Source organism: Eubalaena glacialis, chromosome 17 (genome assembly GCF_028564815.1).
Source record: "Eubalaena glacialis isolate mEubGla1 chromosome 17, mEubGla1.1.hap2.+ XY, whole genome shotgun sequence".
NCBI classification, from domain to species: Eukaryota; Metazoa; Chordata; class Mammalia; order Artiodactyla; family Balaenidae; genus Eubalaena; species Eubalaena glacialis.
This window is the reverse complement of record NC_083732.1, coordinates 51,931,112-51,953,875: the sequence shown is the minus strand read 5'-3', so window position 1 is coordinate 51,953,875 and position 22,764 is coordinate 51,931,112. Positions and strand designations below refer to the sequence as shown.

Below are 22,764 nucleotides of genomic sequence, written 5' to 3'. Positions count from 1 at the left end.
GGAGCTAGAGATGATCATATTAAGTGAAGTAAGTCAGACAGACAAAGACAAATATCATATGATATTACTTATATGTGGAATCTAAAAAGAATTATATAAATGAACTTATTTACAAAACAGAAATAGACTCACAGACCTAGAAAACAAACTTATGGCTATCAAAGGGGAAAGTAGTGGGGGGATAAATTGGGAATTTGGATTAACTGATACACACTACTATAAACAAAATAGATAAACAATGAGGACCTACTGTATAGCACAGGGAACTATTGATATATTCAGTATCTTGTAATAACCTATAATGGAAAAGAATCTGAAAAAAGAATATATTAAAATATATATATATATAACTGAATCACTTTGCTGTATATCTGAAACACTGAAAATCAACTATACCTCAAAAAAAAAAAATAAATAAATTGCAAGAGATGAAAAAAAGAGAGGAGGAAACCTAGTGATTAAAAGAAATTTGAAAGACATAACCAAGAGCCATGCATAGACCTTATCTGGCTCTAGGTTTAAACAAACACAAACAAAAACCATACATGCACACAAACACCCACATGCACTATGATATTCATGAGATAATTAGAAATTTGATGATACTGAAGAATTATTCTCTTTAGGTTTGATAAGCATCGCAGTTATGTTTTTAAAAGTTCTTATCTTTATAGATACAAACAGAAATATTACAGGTGATATAATATGATGCATGGGATTTGCTTCAAAATAACACAGAAGGTGAGGAAGTAGATAGGGGTATATAAGAAACAATATATTGGCCATAAGTTGACAATTGTTTAAGCAGGAGGTTCTATATACTATTCAGTCTACTTTTGTATATATTTAAAATTTTCCATAATAAAAAGTTTTAAAAAGGCATAGAGATGAGAATGACTATAGCATATGAAGACATGATATTGGAGGATGATTTCAAACCATTGAAATCATCTCTCTTCTCTCTCTCTTCTCTTCAACTTCAACAGATGACTTTGCTTCTAGCTTCAAGGAGAAAGTTAAAGCCATTAAATTTCCTTCAATTTCCTGCTACCAAACTGAAAAACTACCTGCATATGGCATTTTCCTTTCCTTCCTTAATTTGTTAGGTAACACCAGTTCTTTCACATGTATATTGGATTCTTCTCCTTCATTCTTTCTAAGGAACCCACCTTTATCTTTTTTCTTTTTAGTTTATCCAATTCTTCTCTCAACTGGATTCTTCTGGCTGATATTTAAACATGAGAAAATTCAAGTCTCTTTCACCATAAAAATAAAACCCAAAACCATGATACAAAATGCCCCTTTATTTATAAAAACTATAAATGGAGTATAACCTTTAAAAATTGTGAATCACCATATTGTACACCTGTAACTTATATAATATTGTACATCAACTATACTTCAATTTTTTTTGGATAAATTTATTTATTTATTTATTTATTTTTGGCTGTGTTGGGTCTTCGTTGCTGCGCGCGGGCTTTCTCTAGTTGCGGCGAGCGGGGGCTACTCTGTTGCGGTGCACGGACTTCTCATTGCGGTAGCTTCTCTTTTTGCGAAGCATGGGCTCTAGGCACATGGGCTTCAGTAGTTGCAGTGCATGGGCTCAGTAGTTGTGGGTTGCAGGCTCTAAAGCACAGGCTCAGTAGTTGGTGGCACACGGGCTTAGTTGCTCTGCGGGATGTGGGATATTCCTGGACCAGGGCTTGAACCCGTGTCCTCTGCATTGGCAGGTGGATTCTTAACCACTGTGCCACCAGGGAAGTCCCGTTTGGACAATTTTTTAAAAAGGAAAAAACAAAACGAAACAAAATGCCCCTTCATATTCTATCCTTATTATTCTTCTTCACAACCAAACTTCTTGGAAGAGTTATACTCTCTGTTTCCACTCCTCAATGCATTCTAGACTAGGGTCCATCCAAATTAATCCAATGGGGTGAAGGGATAATATTTGTAGTCACAATGTCTATAAATCCATTAGCTATTTTCAATTTCTCATCTTTCTGTATCTTGTATCACTACTTGACATGTCTAGTACTTCTACACTCTTTTCCCTTGGCTTCTTTGATGTAACACTCTCCAAATTTTCCTCTTAGCCCTCAGTTTCCTTTCAAGGCTCCTCCTTTTCCTCTTAGACAGTGAATACTGATTGGACTTTTTCAATATGAAGTCTTAGGCTCTTTTCTCTACTTCCTCTCTACTTTTTCCCTGAGTATTTTCATCCAGGCCTGTGGCTTGAATTAGCACCTCTATCCCCCAAACTCCAAAATATCCAATCCTTTATCACTAGTCTTAGTCTTTCTTGTGAGCTCCAGATATGTAAGTACAATTACCACAAACTCAGCATATCAAGGCAAAACTCATGATCTCCCCCTACTCTCATACACATAACAAACAAACAAAATATAGCTCTTTTCAAGCATTTTCTATATCAGTAAATAGGATTACCACCAGCTTGGGATGCCATACCAAAATACCACAAACTGCGAGACTTAAACAACAGAAATTTATTTTCTCACAGTTTAGAGCTGGAATTCTGAGATCGGGGAATGAGCTGAGGTTGGTTTCTGCTGAAGACTGTCTTCCTGGATTGCATGGCTGCTTTATCACTGTGTCCTCACATGGCAGAGAGAGAGAGAGAGAAAGACAGCAAGCTCTCTGGTGCACTAATCCCACCATGAGGGTCCGACCCTCATGACCTCATCTAAATCTAATTATCTCCCAAAGGCCCCATCACAGTGGGGACTAGAGCTTCAACATATGAATTTTGTGGGGACACAATTCAGTCCACAGCACCATATTCATTCACTTAGATCAGCCAGGAACCCATAAGTCATGCTCAATCTCTCTTACCCTCCATCCCCTCTATTCCATTACCAGTCTATGGATTTTCCCTCCCTAATATCTACCAAATCTTTCACTTTTCTCCATGTCTATTACCATTCCTTGATCCAACTTACCATTATCTCTCACTAGTACTACTGCAATATTCTCCTAACTGGTTGCCTGCCCCTACTCTAGCTCTTCTTATCTATTCTCCATTGTGCAACTAGAATCATCTTTTCAAAATGCAAATATAACCATATCAATAAACACACATACCTCCTCCCTCCCGCATCACATACATGTCCAGGTTAAAGTTCTTCAATGGTTTCCCAGTGCTCTAAAGATAAAACCCCCCAAATCCTTTATTATGGTCAACAAGGCCTGGCCTCTGTCTCTCTCTACAGCCTCATTTCCTCCTACTGTTCCCTCCCTCTGCCCTTTTTTCATTTCCTTCAGTGTGCCATGATTCCCTTCCCCACAGGGTCTTCTGCATACATTCTGTCAGAAAGATGCCCTCCCCTCCATGTCTTTGGTTAACTCCTTTTCATTCAAGTGTCTGAACTCAGCTCAGCGAAGCTTCCCTAAATCTCCACTCGTTTATAAATCCATAGAAGTTCATGACACTTATATTAGGTTGTAATTATATATTACTCAGTGTGACTACTTGGTAATCAAAGCCTGTCTTTTCTACTACATGGTGTGCATTTCTTGAGAGAAGCGATTGTGTATCTTTTGCTTACCACCGTATTTCCAATGTTTAGAACAACACTTGAAATATCATAATTGCTCATAAACGCTTGTTGTGAAAAATAAATGAAGAGTTCCACTGGGGATTACAGCCATCATTTTAGAATTTGGAGGAATCTTAGGACAACTCTCTTACGTTACAGAAGAAAATACTGAGGTTCAAAGAAGTAAAACAATCTCACTCAGAATTACCTTCTTAGTGACAGTAAGCCTGGATTGTTGAGATGACACCAGATAACAGAGTCTTGAGCTCTGAGAAGAGTTATGATTTGATCAACTGAGGGAGGTGGGTGGTCAAGATTCATATGAGTTTGCAGAGCAGGCTAATCTAGCAAGAGCAGAGGGGAGAAAATTATTGAGTAAAAGGAGAATCTGAAATGAGGGCTGCCAGTAAACAGACTGAAGAAGTAGTGAGGGCCCAGACCCACTAGGGAGGTAGCAGGCATTATGGAGGACCATTTCAAAAGAAAAAGTAAAAAGACTTGGAATAAAAAAAAAAGATGAATTGAAGGTGACAGTAAAATTGTGAGAAGACATGAGTGGAAGAATGTTGCCATCACTAGCAAATGTAAAGAAATTTGAAGACCATACTAAGAGAAGGAGTGAAAAAGAAGAGGAAAGAAAAATGGTTTGACTTAATGTGAACATGTTAAATTTTAAATAACTAAACACATTTCATAGTCAGATGAAGAAATAGTCCTGGAGTTGCATAATAAATCAAAACTAGAACTAGGCATTTGGAAATTGTAAGCATAAAAGAGATAGCTGACATTATTGTCTATACAAAGAATAGAAGGCTCAAGACAAAATTCAACATCCATTCATGATGAAAACTCTCATCAAAGTGGGTACAGAGGGAACACATCTCAACATAATAAATGCCGTTTATGACAAACCCACAGCCAACGTAATACTCAATGGTGGAAAATTGAAAGATTTCTTGCTAAATTCTGGAACAAGACAAGGATACCCACTCTCACTGCTTCTATTTAACATAGTATTGGAAGTCCTAGCCACGGCAATAAGAAAAAAAAAAAAAAAGAGGTATCCAAATTGGAAGGGAGGAGGTAAAACTGTCACTATTTGCAGATGACATGGTGCTCTATACAGAGAACCTTAAAGTCTCCACCCAAAAACTATTATAACTAATAAATGAATTCATCAAGGTTGCAGAATACAAGATTAATATACAAAAATCTGTTCCGTTTCTATACACTAGTAATGAAGTATCAGAAAGAGAAAGTAAAAAAAAAAAAATCTATTTAAAACTGCATCCAAAAAAAAAAAAAAACCCTAGGAATAAGCTTAACCAAGGAGGTGAAAGACCTATACACTGAAAACTATAAAACACTGATGAAGGAAACTGAAGATGATTCAGCGAAATGGAAAGATATCCCGTGCTCTTGGATTGGAAGAATTAATATTGTTAAAATGGCCATACTACCCAAAGGAATCTACAGACTTACTGCAATCCCTATCAAATCACCCATGACATTTTTTCACAGAACTAGAATAAATGATCCTAAAATTTACATGGAACCACAAAAGACCCAGAATTGCCAAAACAATTCTGAGAAAAAAGAACAGAGCTGGAGGTGTAACTCTTCCAGACTTCAGACTATACTACAAATCTACAGTAATCAAAACAGCATGGTATTGGCACAAAAACAGACACATAGATCAATGGAATGGAACAGAGAGCCCAGAAATAAACCCATAAATCTACAGTCAATTAATTTATGACAAAGGAGGCAAGAATATACAATGGAGAAAAGACAGTCTCTTCAACAAGTGGTGCTGGGAAAGGTGGACAGCTTCATGTAAAACAATGAAATTAGAACATTCCCTAACACCATATACAAAAATAAACTCAAAATGGTTTAAAGACCTGAATGTAAGACATGACACCATAAAACTCCTAGAAGAGGACATAGGTGAAACATTTTCTGACCATAAATCGTAGCAATAATTTCTTAGATCAGCCTCCCAAGGCAAAAGAAATAAAAGCAAAAATAAACAAATGGGATCTAATTAAACTTAAAAGCTTTTTCACAGCAAAGGAACCATCAACAAAATGAAAAGACAACCTACGTAATGGAAGAAAATATTTGCAAATGATGCAACTGACAAGGGGTTAATATCTAAAATATACAAACAACTCATACAACTCAATATCAAGTTGTTGTACTCAACAACTCATACAACCCAATCAAAAAATGGGCAAAAGACCTGAGTAGGCATTTTTCCAAAGAAGACATACAGATGGCTAACAGGCACATGAAAAGATGCTCAACATCACTAATTATTAGATGAATGCAAATCAAAATCACAATGAGGTATCACATCACACTGGTCAGACTGGCTATCATCAAAAAGGCTATATATGACAAATGCTGGAGAGGATGTGGAGAAAAGGGAACCCTCATACATGGTTGATGGGAATGTAAATTGGTGCAGCCACTATGGAAAACAGTATGGAAGTTCCTCAAAAAACTAAAAATAGAACTATCATATGATCCAGCAATTCTACTCTTGGGTATATATCCAGAAAAAATGAAAACTCTAATTCAAAAAGATACATGCACCTCAATGTTCATAGCAGCACTATTTACAGTAGCCAAGACATGGAAGCAACCCAAGTGCTCATCAACAGACAATTGGCTTAAGATGATGTGGTATATATATATATACAATGGAATACTATTTAGCCATAAAAAAGAATGAAATATTGCCATTTGCAGCAACGTGGATAGACCTAGACAATATTATGCTCAGTGAAATAAGTCAGAGAAAGATAAATACTGAATGATATCACTTACATGTGGAATCTAAAAAAATAATACAAATGAATGTATATACAAAACAGAAACAGACTCACAGACATAGAAAACAAACTTATGGTTACCAAAGGGGAGACGGAGAGGGCGAGGGACAAATTAGGAGTATGGGACTAACCGATACAAACTACTATACATAAAATACATAAGCAACAAGGATTTAGTGTATAGCACAGGGAAATATACCCAATATCTTGTAATAACCTAAAATGGAATACAATCTGCAAAAAAACTGAATCACTATGCCGTTCACCTGAAATTAACACAATATTGTAAATCAACTCTACTTCAATTTTTAAAAATTAAATAATAAAATAAAATTATTGGTCCACTCTCTATTTGACATCCTGACTTCAAGTTTACTGTTTCATTTTGATAAATCATGGGGAAAATAAAGTATGATAACGCAATGCTGACACTGCAAATTGGAACCCATAAAACTCAGGAAATGCAAAAGTCAAGGTTCTTACAGTTTTATTAACTAGTTTACATTTCTTAAGTGTAGAAGATAGCCTGCTAGTATGGCTGTAAAACTGAATTAAGATAGAGATAGGACTCCAGTCATTAGGGTATGGACCTTGGCCCTATTTCTGGAAAGAGAAAAGAGGCAAAGAGTTAACTATCAGGGTTACATTAAGAGGAATAAATTAATTAAAATTAGCTTTTAAGATGCTTCCTTTCACCTTGAATCTTCTTGTATTTAAAAATCATATTACTTATTCTTCATTTTCTACTCCAGAAAATGTCAGGGGGCTATTTGTGTCTTTTTCAGGTATCTTAAGTCCCCTGAATCGGTCATCTTCCGATGACATCTACATAATGTCTGGATGACAATGAGTAATGAGTAATGAATTCAGTAATAACAGAACATAAAAGCAGATTTCATCAAGAAAAGTAAAAACGTTTCAAAAATACACAAAATAGGGGGTAAACAACTTAAAATTTCTACTTTATATTCATATAAACAAACCTATTTGAATGGTGTGTTACTGAGAAGTTTTTCAAGTAATATTTCACATTATTTAAGTATATGTTTTCATTCAAATCAAAGAGGCTTGTGGAAATGGGATATTCTAGGATGTTTAGGAATTTTTTTAAAGAAAAAATTACAATCATTGCAACCTATAAAACACTTAGTTAATTCACAAAATATAAGAAGAAAACTATACTCAAAATGGGTTACAATCAGTTAAAAGTCAAATAAAATTTTAAAACAAAAATTAAATAAAACCAATCCAAAGCTAGAATGAAATCAGAAAAACTGAAAACTACATAGGTAAATTACTGAACAGGTTAAACAAGAAGAGACTAAACAAATGATTTTATTAAGAGAAAAACTATCAGTGGCTAGGTGTTTCAACTAGAGACACCAGGTATACTAAAATAAAAGAAATAGGAAATTACAGTCATAACTTTGTGTTTGATATAATTAAACTTATACGAAGATTGTAGTATGCTAATTAATTTACAATAAAACATAAATGACGTGGGAATGTTCTCCTAATTTGGCATATTTTTTCTTTGTTGTCCTTTAAATGTCATTTCATGGCTACAGTGACAGTGTTCAAAAATATGTCTGCAAAGAAACAATGAAAAAAATACCAGGGAGCTCAAATATTTTTGTAAATGACCCTGAGTTAATTAGAAAAATCTGCACCCTTCCCAGTTCTTCTTCTCATGTGTCAGCTCTCATTAAATTAAAAAAAAAAAATTCATTTCAAAGTTAAGAAGTCCTATAGTTAACAAAACTGGGATCAAGTGGGCACATTCCTAAGTTTCTGTATGATGTCATACTAAGCAGTTCACAGCTGAATTTGAATTTGCAAGAAGTATGAATGAGTTTTCAATAGAAGACATATCTGATCTAATGGTGATTTTTTTCTCTATCGGCTAACTGTGCTGGGAACAGGTGGCCCTGCTTTCAATTATGGAGGGCTAACATGCCAGTGTGAGGCCTGGATTAGTTCACCTTCTCACGGGGAATTTTCCTCGGTTGGGAATGGATTTATTATGGCTTCACACATGGAATAGAGCTCATGTCAGCTGAGGGCAGTGACACATCATATGATTCAAATTAACCTGCTGTGGACTGTTCCGCGGGGCTTAGATTGTGTATTAAAATGACGGCATTTAAAAAACAGCTTGAAAGAAACCAGGATTGCTGCACTGCAATGGTTCCAATTTGTTCCAACTAATCTATCACCTGCTGGAGATATTGTTCTGCTGGGTTTCTGGTAGCTGCTGTTTTCCAGGTTTCTCCAAGCCACTGACCTTGCTAATGGGTAGTACAGTTGTTGCCTCTGAAGGAAGGAGGTTGGGGTTGGGAGAGCTTTGAAGGGGTTTTTGATGTAGAAGTTGGGACCTACCATTTGCTCTAAGGTACTATTAAGTGAACAGAGGAAATCAGGGAATACTCAAGAACACTGAAGTATTTTTTCCAAAAACAGATGCTAAAGAGCAGCATATGCATTACCTTGTTTAGATAAAATAATCCCTGGAAAAAACATCCGACAGGCTGAATTCAAAAGCTGTTAAGTTTGCACCTTTATGAAGAAAATTTAAGGTTGGGTAGTTATAATCAGTATTTCCTCTACTCTTCAGGGTCATAACTTTTATTGTTACTGAAACCTTAGTTCAAGAGCAAGAAAAGAAGAAATGAAAATATACTATTTTAGAGGTGTAGCATTGTGGCATAAAGCATTCTTTGGGAATGATACTTAAATAAGATGTGCATATAGATTAAACTAAACAATAAAACAAATTAAACAATTAAAACAAACAATCTTTTGGTATCAAAAGATTCTTAACGATAATACTGCATAAAACTTAGAAGCATTATTTTCAATACTAAAAAAAAGGCCTTTTTATTTTTTAAGGGAAGAGAATAGTATTGGGGAATATTATAAAGCTGAAGTTTGTTCCCCCGGTCTTAGCATAAATAATATTGCTCTTAATATACTATTACATAAAATCTGGAAAAATATATTTTTCTTGAGTTGCCAAAAATCTATAAAATAATACATTCCTACAGCAAGAAATGCTTTATTATGTCCTGTTATTCCTATGATCTCTCAATTAATACAGTGTAGCTGTACAGTGAGAGAATACAATTATATTATGTAATAACATCTACTTACATACTTTATATGACAAATTGTTCAAGGAATTTTTTGTCTAAGATAGTAAATTCTGGAGTAGTTCAAGGCTGTTAGGTTAATGTTCTAGTGGAATCCCACAGAACTGACATATCATTCAAAGTAATCTTCCCTCAAATAATTTATGAAAGAAAAGTGCTCTTGGTTAAAATGTTTTAAGACTTTGAAGAGCTTAAACCATTTATTGGACATTGTATTTGATTTTTCATTATAAAAGTACCATTTAAAAAACCATTCATCATTGTTTGTATCATCCCCCTCTCCTGTGCCCCAAAATATCTGCAGTTTGAGTCTCAGTAATTGTTATTGATGGTATTAAGAAAATCATATATATATATATGTATGTTTTATTAATATATGAGTCAAATAAAATCTTGGTACAAAATGTGTTATCCCCAGATCAACAGTATCCATTTCACCTGGGAGCTTGTTAGAAATGTAGAATTTCATCCCTATTAAGTCACATTTGCATTTAACCAGCTCCCCAGAGATGCTCAAATGCACACTCCAGTTTGAGAAGCACGGCTGTAAAATAACTATTTCAATTCATTAATTTAAAAGTTTGAATCTCCAGATATATTATCACTATTATTGAATGGGCATAAAATTAGAAATGGCATATATGTAGTTTCCAGTTTTAAGAAGTATAAGAAATACAAAAGTACAACTGTTGTAAAAATCGCACTCCTGCTACAGTCACATTGAATGACAGAATGATAAACATATAATTTTTCATTTGTTCATTGACATTTCTCTTAAAGTTCAATTTATTTGGTAGCCATGAAAATATGGTACACAATTTACCACTGACTTGAAGATCCCATCCCTTTTACAAACAAATCAATCAAATGTAAACTAGAAGGGAACTTTCTAGCCAAAAGGTGAAGACTGTGCCTGAAAGTGAAAGAAATCTGACACTAAAAGAGAGAAAAAAAAGTAAATGCAAGTTCCCTGTCACTTGTCCATGAATTACCCTTATGTTCTTACCCTATTTTGTTCATTCTAGCATGTTCAGTCTTTTGCCCTGCAACTGATGCAGTATCTTTTGCCCTGCAACTGATGCAGTAAGAAAGCACTGTATCATAGCTTAAATAGCAGATATTTTTTCTTTTTCCTTAGTGGTACGCAAAATGTTTTTTCCTACAATTGATGGTTGCTTGAATTCAATGAAATATGGTACTTCACACTCACTAACCAAGTATGAAGGCTCACACTCCTCTCAATCATCCAACTCACCCCAAAGGATTCTTCCAACTTTAATGACTCCCTTAGCCTTATCATCAGCTTGTTCACTTCCTTTGAGTCTTTAAAACCACAGCTAGATACTAATGATTAGAACTAGTTCTTCATATTCCTCCTATACCTTTTAAATTCCAGCATTGGAGAAACATGCTTAAGAAGAACTGAGCCAGGACCAGATGGCTTCACAGGCGAATTCTATCAAACATTTAGAGAAGAGCTAACACCTATCCTTCTCAAACTCTTCCAAAATATACCAGAGGGAGGAACACTCCCAAACTCATTCTACGAGGCCACCATCACCCTGATACCAAAACCAGACAAAGATGTCACAAAAAAAGAAAACTACACGCCAATATCACTGATGAACATAGATGCAAAAATCCTCAACAAAATACTAGCAAACAGAATCCAACAGCACATTAAAAGGATCATACACCATGATCAAGTGGGGTTTATCCCAGGAATGCAAGGATTCTTCAATATACGCAAATCAATCAACGTGATACACCATATTAACAAATTGAAGGAGAAAAACCGTATGATCATCTCAATAGATGCAGAGAAAGCTTTCGACAAAATTCAACACCCATTTATGATAAAAGCCCTGCAGAAAGTAGGCATAGAGGGAACTTTCCTCAACATAATAAAGGCCATATATGACAAACCCACAGCCAATATTGTCCTCAATGGTGAAAAACTGAAACCATTTCCACTAAGATCAGGAACAAGACAAGGTTGCCCACTCTCACCACTATTATTCAACATAGTTTTGGAAGTGTTAGCCACAGCAATCAGAGAAGAAAAAGAAATAAAAGGAATCCAAATAGGAAAAGAAGAAGTAAAGCTGTCACTGTTTGCAGATGACATGATACTATACATAGAGAATCCTAAAGATGCTACCAGAAAACTACTAGAGGTAATCAATGAATTTGGTAAAGTAGCAGGATACAAAATTAATGCACAGAAATCTCTTGCATTTCTATACACTAATGACGAAAAATCTGAAAGTGAAATTAAGAAAACACTCCCATTTACCATTGCAACAAAAAGAATAAAATATCTAGGAATAAACCTATCTAAGGAGACAAAAGACCTGTATGCAGAAAATTATAAGACACTGATGAAAGAAATTAAAGATGATATAAATAGATGGAGAGATATACCATGTTCTTGGATTGGAAGAATCAACATTGTGAAAATAACTCTACTACCCAAAGCAATCTACAGATTCAATGCAATCCCTATCAAACTACCACTGGCATTTTTCACAGAACTAGAACAAAAAATTTCACAATTTGTATGGAAACACAAAAGACCCCGAATAGCCAAAGCAATCTTGAGAACGAAAAATGGAGCTGGAGGAATCAGGCTCCCTGACTTCAGACTATATTACAAAGCTACAGTAATCAAGACAGTTTGGTACTGGCACAAAAACAGAAATATAGATCAATGGAACAGGATAGAAAGCCCAGAGATAAACCCACGCACATACGGTCACCTTATCTTTGATAAAGGAGGCAAGCATATACAGTGGAGAAAAGACAGCCTCTTCAATAAGTGGTGCTGGGAAAATTGGACAGGTACATGTAAAAGTATGAAATTAGAACACTCCCTGACACCATACACAAAAATAAACTCAAAATGGATTAAAGACCTAAGTGTAAGGCCAGACACTATCAAACTCTTAGAGGAAAACATAGGCAGAACACTCTATGACATAAATCACAGCAAGATCCTTTTTGACCCAGCTCCTAGAGAAATGGAAATAAAAACACAAATAAACAAATGGGACCTAATGAAACTTAAAAGCTTTTGCACAGCAAAGGAAACCATAAACAAGACCAAAAGACAACCCTCAGAATGGCAGAAAATATTTGCAAATGAAGCAACTGACAAAGGATTAATCTCCAAGATTTACAAGCAGCTCATGCAGCTCAATAACAAAAAAACGAACAACCCAATCCAAAAATGGGCACAAGACCTAAATAGACATTTCACCAAAGAAGATATACAGATTGCCAACAGACACATGAAAGAATGCTCAACATCATTAATCAATCATTAGAGAAATGCAAATCAAAACTACAATGAGATATCATCTCACACTGGTCAGATTGGCCATCATCAAAAAATCTAGAAACAATAAATGCTGGAGAGGGTGTGGAGGAAAGGGAACACTCTTGCACTGTTGGTGGGAATGTAAATTGATACAGCCACTATGGAGAACAGTATGGAGGTTCCTTAAAAAACTACAAATAGAACTACCATACGACCCAGCCATCCCACTACTGGGCATATACCCTGAGAAAACCATAGTTCAAAAAGAGTCATGTACCAAAATGTTCATTGCAGCTCTATTTACAATAGCCAGGACATGGAAGCAACCTAAGTGTCCATCATCGGATGAATGGATAAAGAAGATGTGGCACATATATACAATGGAATATTACTCAGCCATAAAAAGAAATGAAATGGAGGTATTTGTAATGAGGTGGATGGAGTCAGAGTCTGTCATACAGAGTGAAGTAAGTCAGAAAGAGAAAAAGAAATACAGTATGCTAACACATATATATGGAATCTAAGGAAAAAAAAAAAAAAAAGGCCATGAAGAACCTAGTGGCAAGACGGGAATAAAGACACAGACCTACTAGAGAATGGACTTGAGGATATGGGGAGGGGGAAGGGTGAGATGTGACAGGGCGAGAGAGTGTCATGGACATATATACACTACCAAATGTACAATAGATAGCTAGTGGGAAGCAGCCGCATAGCACAGGGAGATCAGCTCGGTGCTTTGTGACCACCTAGAGGGGTGGGATGGGGAGGGTGGGAGGGAGGGAGATGCAAGAGGGAAGAGATATGGGAACATATGTATATGTATAACTGATTCACTTTGTTATAAAGCAGAAACTAACAGACCATTGTAAAGCAATTATACTTCAATAAAGATGTTTAAAAAAAAAAAAAGATCCATTTCCTAAGAAATAAGTTCTAAAACTGTAAAAAAAAAAAAAAAAGAAGAACTGAGCCAGAGTGAAAGGGCCAACTGAGGTGGTTTCAGGCTCTTTCTATTCCAGATGTGATGATGGGCCACCTTCTCTATCTGTAGTCATAGATCGTAAGTGCACCAGCATGCACACAAACTGAATCAGGTCCACAGAGGGATAGTTTTCAATCATCAAAATTCATGCCTTGCAGAGTACTGCTAGAGATCTTAAGACAGTGTAACACCATTGTTTTAAATTTGTAATGAAGAAACTAGTATTCTTTTAATGACTAACAGGTTCTGCAGCACTGTAAATATAAGATAACAAAAGGGAAACTGAATGTAGTAATTTCTGTTAAATAAATAGCTAAGATCTCACGGAGGTAAGGGAAGAGTAACAAAGAAAAGAGAAGGAGGAACATGAGAAGGAAGAAGAAATAGAGCAGGAAAAAGAAAGTGGAGGAGGAGGAGATGGAGAAGAAAGAAAAAATCTTTAGTTATGCTAAAATTAGTGCAGTATGAAAGTGATCTAGGTCTTTGGAGTCATAAAGACCGGAGTTTGAATGGCTCCTCTGCTATTATGATCTTGGGCAATTTACTTCATTTTTCTAAGTCTTAGCTTCCTTATTCATAAAATAGGGATAATTATAGGGCCTACTTCTTGGGTTTATACAAGTATGTAAAGCACTTAGTACCTGGGACATAATAAGCACTCAATACCTTTTGATATCTATATCTACCTATTTAAAATTGAGTGTTAATATGTCCCAAGCACTTTGCTAAGCATTTGAAATAAGTGTATTTATCTACCTAATCCAATCTACTTATGTATATTATCTTACGTATGTATGTCATGTATCCTATCCACCTATCCATCCATCCACCCACCCACCCATCTATCCACCCATCACCTATTTTATTCTCTTCATTTACAGGTAAGGAAACTGAGGCACAGGAGATTAGATAACTGCCTAAGGTCCCACGATTAGTAGAAAAGGTAGAAATAAAATCTTGAGTCTTTGGCTTCCAGTCAATTATTTTTTAATTGATAACTACTTTTTGCCAGACTAAAGGTAATTTTTAATGTATATTAATATTTGCCTTTTGATCTCTAGAATGGGCAGCCTGAGAAGAGTACACGTCTGGAAGACAAATGAATTACTCATTTTTGGCAAGGAATGTCAAGATTGTTAACAGACCCAATGTACACGTTAATAGACTCATATGAAAAAAAGTTTGAATTACGATTTTCTTACCTGGTCCATTAAGAAAATCTTTAATTTGTAGCATTACAAGTGAAGGTGGAATACCACTTTTGCTGTCTATTTCTCCAGGTACTGTCTGCAACCAAACTGTGCAGTAATCAAGGGCTTCAGGCAAAGTCTTCCCAGGATCTGAAGAGACAAAATTAAAATTAAAAATGTCAATTACAACACAAACATCAATTTTGGTGTAAGAGTTTGAGCGGATAAGCAAAGAAAAAAATGGTTAAAATATTGTATGCAACCTTCATTAATGTATTTGTTTGTATACATACAGTGCACAAATACTTGTATGAAGAAAGAGACGCTCTCTCTCTACAGGTAGAATGACAAAACCATGTTTTCCAGAACCAGGCCAAAGAGGAAAAGATATTTCAAATCTTAACTCATATCATCTTTGAGTGAAGGTAAAGTTTCTGTACTCTGAGCTGCTGACTGTTAACAGTTGAATAGATTCTTTTTTTTTTTTTTAATGGGATGTTGGAAACAAGTTAAAGAAAAAAGGGGCAACCTTTTCAGCTTAAAAAGAGGCATATACATGTTCAAAGATGCAGTGGATTAGTACTACTTAGGGGTTATTTGATCTGTTTCAGAGTTTTACTGACATTACAATCACTTTTACTGCTAGGCTTTTGAAGTTAACTTCAGTAGCTTTCCCATAACCTTCTTAAATGATAAAATTGGTCAATCTTTTAATAGTTCCAATTATGACTAAAAGTTGACTTTTTTCAGTTTTGACTTTTTCTATTAAATACTGTGTATTTTAAACTTTTTTTAAGGTTAATATTGTATATATTTTTTAAGGTTTCATTCAGCTATTGGTGATGGCAAATGGAATTAGCTTTTTAATGCTTGGCAATCCACAGTTTTTATTGAAATAGCTCTTTAAATAAAAACAACTGCTGTGTCTTGGCATACAATGTAGTAGGCTTTTAAAAATCTTCTAAATATTCACAGTTTTTCTTTAGTTTCAGGATTGTTTTACTCTCTGGGTTTTAATGGCCTCTGAATGTCAATTTTATAGGGATGTTCTTGCCATAGAGTCCATCTATTCCATTTTCAGTTGATGTGAAATGTGTTATTAAAGTGTTATTTATTTTAGTTTTTATTGATTGGATTGCTTTCAAGAATAGCATTTACATACTGTGTATTATATTCAACATATGGTTACATAGTATTACTGTCATATGTGAACCGGGCATATAAATTCTGCCTTGGAATTCGTATTTCTTGACCTTATCATGTGATCCTTATGAAATTTGGCACATATGAACCTTTATGTGATTTCAAAGAAAATACTGAAAGCAATTGATCGTGACGTTAGATCTTTGTGGTAAAGATCAAACACTAAGGTAGTGCATTCTTCTCTTTTTATATGATCAGTGAATTTAAAGCAGTGAGAATATGTATAGTAGATCCATTACATAGTAACACCATACTATTCTGTCTTTCAAATATAATGGTCAAGTCTGGTGAAAGGATGGCAAAAAGTCTGTTGCTGGTAGGATCTATAATCAGTTTGTAGGTACTATGTAACCTGCCAGGACCTGAGGATCTATTTCTAGGTTTCAGCTATGTAGCCATCATCAGGAAGAAGCCATTATTATCAAATAAATAATACTGTGCCAGACCTATATGAGGAGACATAATTCTTCATTTTGAAGATGATACAATCTAGAGATAGAACAATGATCTAATGGAGAAAACAGATATAAGTGATGTAGCTAAATAAATAATGAACAGACATGAATTAAATTGATATAGAAATATTAATATGATGTGTAAAAAAACTGGCAAGTAAAACTTAGGATGAGAAGTAAAACAATTTATAAAAATCACATATTCAAACTTGTATGGCAGAAAAGGATATCATGAATATATAAAGAGTTCGTATAATCAATATAGATACTAATGGAAAAATGGGTTGAGGATAGAATAAGCACCTATTTAATGAAGAAAATACATAATAAGTAAAGAAAAACAAATGGCATAAAAACAGTTAAAAATATAAACATTAAGAGGTAGTACATCTTAGCAATAATCAAAGGAAAAAATCTTTAAAAATAAGTAGGATTTTCTACCTATCAGGCCAAGACTAAAAAAATTGATAAAGCCTGTGTAACACACACACACAGCCACACACAAATTCATTGTAGAACTGTTTATCATAGCAAAAAGTAGAACACACCTTAGATGTCCATCAACAGATTAACGTTTAAATAAAAAATGATAATCCATACAGTGTTTAAAAGAATCAAAAACATTTATATGTAATTGACATAGTAAGACAGCCATTTTATATTGTTAATAGTAAATAACAAAGCAGGTTGAGTATTTTTTCATTTATTGGCCATTTAGGATTCTTCTTCTAAAAATAAGTATTCATTTTTCTATTGGGCGCTTTTTCTTACTAATTTGTAGGAGCTCCTTATATATTTATTACAGGTGTTAATGATTTGTTTGCAATGTGTAGCAAATGTTTTCTCTTGGTATGTTAGTTGCCTTTTAACTATATCCTGATGCTTTTTGCATGCATACTTTTTTCTTAATAATGGATTTATCCCTAGGTTGATTATATATTTTCCTATAGTTTCTTGAAGCATTTTTAGAATTTTATTTTTACCTTTAGCTATTTAATCCTTCTGGAGAACACTGTTTTATGAAAAACAGGAAAAAACTGCTCAGTCTCACTGTTAATTAAGCATACCCAAATTAAAGCAAGAAATACATTTTTTCACTCAACAGATTAGCATAAATTTAAAAGACTGGTAATATCTTGTGTGTGGGAGGAGGAAAAATCAATCCTACCATGTATGGTGGATAAGAGTGTAAAGAGGGTTGAAACGAGTGTCTACCAAAATCCTAAATATCCATGCCCTTGTAATCAGAAAGGCCACTGTAGGAATCGATCTTAAAGAAATAATTAAGAATACATAGAAAATGTCCAAAAGAGTTGACTACAGTATCATGTGAAATATTAAAAATCTGGAACAAAATAAAATTAAATATCTATCTATAGAGAAATGGTAAAATAAATTACAACTACATTGTGAATACTGCATAGAATACTATGCTGCTGATAAAAAGAAGGGAGTGAATCTGATGTACTGATATAGAAAAGCTTTAAACTGTCTTGTTAAGTGAATAAAACAAAGAAACTGACAACCAGCTTTAGTAAATTCAAAAGTAAAAGGCATATCTGCGTACATACATACATACATACGTACACACATATCTACATATACCTTTTATTCTACTGGAAGACAATCATCTTTAGGATGATCCTAAGCACAAACTGATATATGGAACTATAATTTATGGAGAGCTGAAGAAAAATAGGACTACATACCAAACATTTACAAAAATTAAAGTAAGAAAAAAACACTTCAAAGGATATTTGATTCCTACCTTCATCAAGGTATAGACTGGGGGAGCAGCAAATTCTGATGATGTGAATGAGAGTTTTCCAAGTAGGGGAGATGGGTTTTACACAGGTTGCTGTGTAAAGTTAAAGGGCCTTGCCATCTGGCACCCAGCACAGGAGTCTGCACTGGGGCAATTAAAGAGGAATGGGACTTAACAGAGTCAGAATAAACAATCTGGCAATAGTAGGAAGCAGAATAGGAATTACGAATTAAAGAAAATGTAAAAGTCTAGGAAAGGTATCCAAGGAAGTAAAAATTTCAATGACTATTTCCCAACAAAGTTTTACTGGTCTAATGATATTATTGGTTTAATATTATTACACCCCTGGTTTAAAAAGTACAGCTGCATTTAGAGGGCTGCTAGAAGAAGAGAATAACTGAAATTAAGAACATTGAGGAAAATACAGGTTCATGGTTGATGAATACTGAATGTATGACAGGGCTGGTGGCTACTCTCCTAGTTTTGGCTAAAATCTCTACTCTGGATATGCCTGTAGTCACTGTGGTGAGATGAAGCAGCAGTAGTAGCAGAAACATATGTCAGAATCCCAGAGAATAGCTCAGGTTTGTAAGTCACTATTTAGTCCCTCTTGCTCTAATGGCTAGATGATGTGGGGCATGACTTCTAGACTTCCTGAACTGTCTTCAATTTAGCTTCTCCTGAATTCCATCATCAGACCTAGAAAATAGGGCTCATATTACACATTCCTTGAGGTCAATATAGTTGGAAAAGCACCAGATAAACCAAGATTAAAGGAGCCTGTGAATATAATACAAATGGAGTGACAAATAGGGATGACTTTTTCATACTGGAGGCTCCTTTAGACTGCCAGTTTTCTTCTTCATACTCAGCGAACACCTATTTATTTAAGTACAGGAAGCTCTCAAAAGAATAAGATCCTGCTGATGTTGATGAGCACGATTACATTTACACTCTTGTCCCTAAGCCTAAGATATAGGAGAAAGCCATATCTTATCAGGAGTAACAGAATGTGGGAAATGGGTCAGAACAAATGACAAACTGCTCACAGCCATAAATCCTGTTCAAAGTCAGTTAGAACTCACTTCAAGGAGACATTGGTATTGACAAAGTTATTTGTTTTTCTTCTGGGTTGACCTGGACTCCAGAATAAAATACTTCATCATATCATGTCACAAAGAACACTCAAACGGAAGATTCAGAGTCTCAAGTCCACTCCCAGATGGATTAAGGTACTCCTGGCTTTCATAGAGACTTGATTCAGATTATATTCTTTGTGCTGGTAGATTACTTTGCTCTTCTTCACAAAACTTTCGTTTCACTTAACTGCTTGGGAGGTCTTCCTCTGACTCTGATAATGTGAGTTTTGTAGTGCTGCTCATTATTGTTATTTTTTAACCCTTAGCAGATAGTCACAGAGTTAAGTATGTCTTTGCTTAACATCTGAATTATATAAAATATAACATGACTCATGTGGCCAACTCAAAATGAAACTTTAAAAATGAACTTGTTTATTTTCTTTGCAATCTTCTACTTACAAAAAATTTATTTTCCAAGCTCATATAGAACAGCTGAGTGCTGAAGATTTTGTAAGCTCCCTGATTACTCTGCTTTGTTCTACTACGTGGCAGGATATTTCTTTTTCATAACTGAATTCATAAGCTGAATTTTTGGTAAGGTCCCAATGAGGAGACATTTTCCCACAGATTTCAGTGAGAATTTCCTCATTTTAAGATTGACATAATACTGAACATATAATGAAGTCCAGTTACACCAGATATCTGGTATCTTTTATACCAGATACTTCTGTCTAGTTAATTTTATACAAGATACTTCTTTTTCTTTGCCATATGAGTAAAAACTTTGAATTTTAAAAAGGCTTGTGTCATAAGAATCTCTTTATTTGAAAGTTAAATATCTGTTATAAAGAGAACTAGAGTGAGACTCCAAACCAACATCATTTTCTTCCTCATTTTCCCCTCCCTTCTGTGACAGTTATTTTTACCAACCACAGGTTTACAATGGAGTTGATAATGCATACCTGTTACTCCTTTCTCTTGGCTACTTTTGTGCTCAAGAACACCTCTAACAAGTGAATTGGTTAGAGAAGGGCAGCAGGAGAAATTAGCCCAACAGTTATTTTCCCTGAAAGTTCCAAGCAATGTTTTCACGGAGGAAGGTGCAAGTAACTATAGTCATAATAATGTTTTTGACTCTTCGATTCAATTTTCTCATGATACCCTTGGTCTTTTACATTCTATGGAAGATGAGTGCTAACTTAAAAATGGAGCAATGTCAAGGGAACAAAATTTTCCCATGATGGAGAGTTCTTGTAAATTTGTGTTACCAGAAAAAAATATTATTAGTTGAAATTTGGGGGACAAATCCTGAAAAATAAACTTTTGATTAATTGGGTTTTGGTGTACCTCACTTTAAGCATGTTTTCTTCAGTAAGCAAATAATTTGTCATCTTATTCCTGGTATTAGCTTCTTGCTGTATTAATGTAATCCTGGCTAACAAAATGTTTCTCGATATTATCAACAACTTTTGAAATTATATCATGCTTTTTCAATCCTACGGATGCTAATATTAGCATTACTGATGATATATAATTAAAATTAATGTGTTCCCTAAACTATTACTGTAGATTTAATTTCAGCAACTTTTGGCTTTGATGCCATATTGCATTGAGTTTTCTTTCTCCCCCCCACTCCCCGCCTCCCCCAGCACTGAGTTTCCTTTCTCGAGATTTACTTGTCTCCATTTTACCAATTCCAGAAAGTCCGGAAGGATCTACTGTTTGTTTTTTTTAAAAGAAAAACAGACTATATATTTTATCCACCTTTAAAAAAGTTTTCAATGACCTGTTATTATTAGTCACAAGCATACTGAAGTCTGTCATAGGTAATGAGCCCAGGCCTATCCCAGGCTGCCACAGAACCAAAGCGGCATCCATGGCTGCTTAGGGAGATTGGTTCTCTTTGGCCTGAGGTATCCAGAGCTGTCATGTTTATGAAAGAGCATTTAAGTGACTTTTGATGAACTCTTGAGGGACAACTGACAGGTGATAAGATACTGTCACATGCAAGAGGTTTGTGAAACAGTTTATCACTGGCCCAGGACTTACTGAACAAAGACTTTCTTTCATGGAGCTTTCTAACATTTTGTTCTATAGATGAGTTTATATCACTTTATAACACAGGAAAAAATGTAGGGTAATGAAAGAACATGAACTCTGGAGGTACACAAATCTGGGTATAAATCCTGACTACTTAAACTGGGTAAATTTAATTTTAACTTCCTTGAGTCCCAGTTTGTTTCCAAAATGGGGATAATAAATTGTGGGGATGTTGAGAATATTATATTAGATAATATATGTAAGTGGTTTGTATGGGACATGTCATGGTAGGAGTTCAATAAACAGTTACTATTTTGTTTCTTAAGCACAAACTCTAAACAAAATAGGAGTATGTGTGTGGTATATCTTTCAAGTGTCTATTCTTCTTACTTTCTTGTTTTTGTTTTTTTTAATTTTGAAAAATCTTTATCACTTGTCTAAAATCAGAGGAATATAACATAAAAGGTAAAAAATAAAAAGCTTTGTTTATTAGTGGAAATTACACTCAATTTTGATCTTAGAAGCCAGTAAACTTCTTTATATTTAACTTTTAAAATAATAATTATTGAGGTTTGAAATACTAGTCAACCTATTTTACTTCCCTATCAAACACTTTTGGCTAAGGAGAAATTATACACCTGACAACTTCTCTGCATTTTGGTTCTGATAATTATCAGAATTATATTCTCACCTTCTTTCTCATCCTTTAGAAATACTTGGCCTACATATGAGTCAAGGATGTAAATAATCTGCAAGCCAAAGGTGACTCCTTTCCATTTTTTAAACTAGAAGTTAGAGACTCCTTTTACAAAGGTATCTGAGTATATCAACCTTCATACAAAGAAGAGATTGAAATGACACTTTAAAATAATTTATAAGTAAACATGGTGAGTCCACCAGGATTTCAATTTCACAGGGCTTTCTTTTTTAAGGAAGATCAAGAAGAGTTCATAACTAGCCACAGTAGGGAGGGAGAAAATACCTAAAGAGGAATTAGGGTAATAGGTAAAGGCTTAGAGATTCCCTACTTTCCCTTCTGCTCTCTGACTTCATTGACAAGATGTTCCTAGATGATTCTTTAGCTGAATCCTTTTATAACCAGTCAAGAATACACAAAGGTTTTCCTTAACAGAAACTGAATAAAATTTAAAGGAAAGCATTTTGGGAGGGTCTATTGTACTAAATCAA

The 22,764-nt window shown here is 34.7% G+C and overlaps 1 protein-coding gene across 2 annotated transcripts in view; it reads right to left on the bottom strand.

Annotated features, from left to right (window-relative positions):
- VPS13B (vacuolar protein sorting 13 homolog B) overlaps positions 1 to 22,764 on the bottom strand; it is an 802,016-nt gene that overhangs the window by 206,578 nt on the left and 572,674 nt on the right. For both annotated transcript variants that reach the window (XM_061172062.1, XM_061172061.1), the window contains exon 35: positions 15,047 to 15,184. In XM_061172062.1, the coding sequence (XP_061028045.1) occupies positions 15,047 to 15,184 (138 nt within the window). The remainder of the gene's footprint in view (positions 1 to 15,046; positions 15,185 to 22,764) is intronic.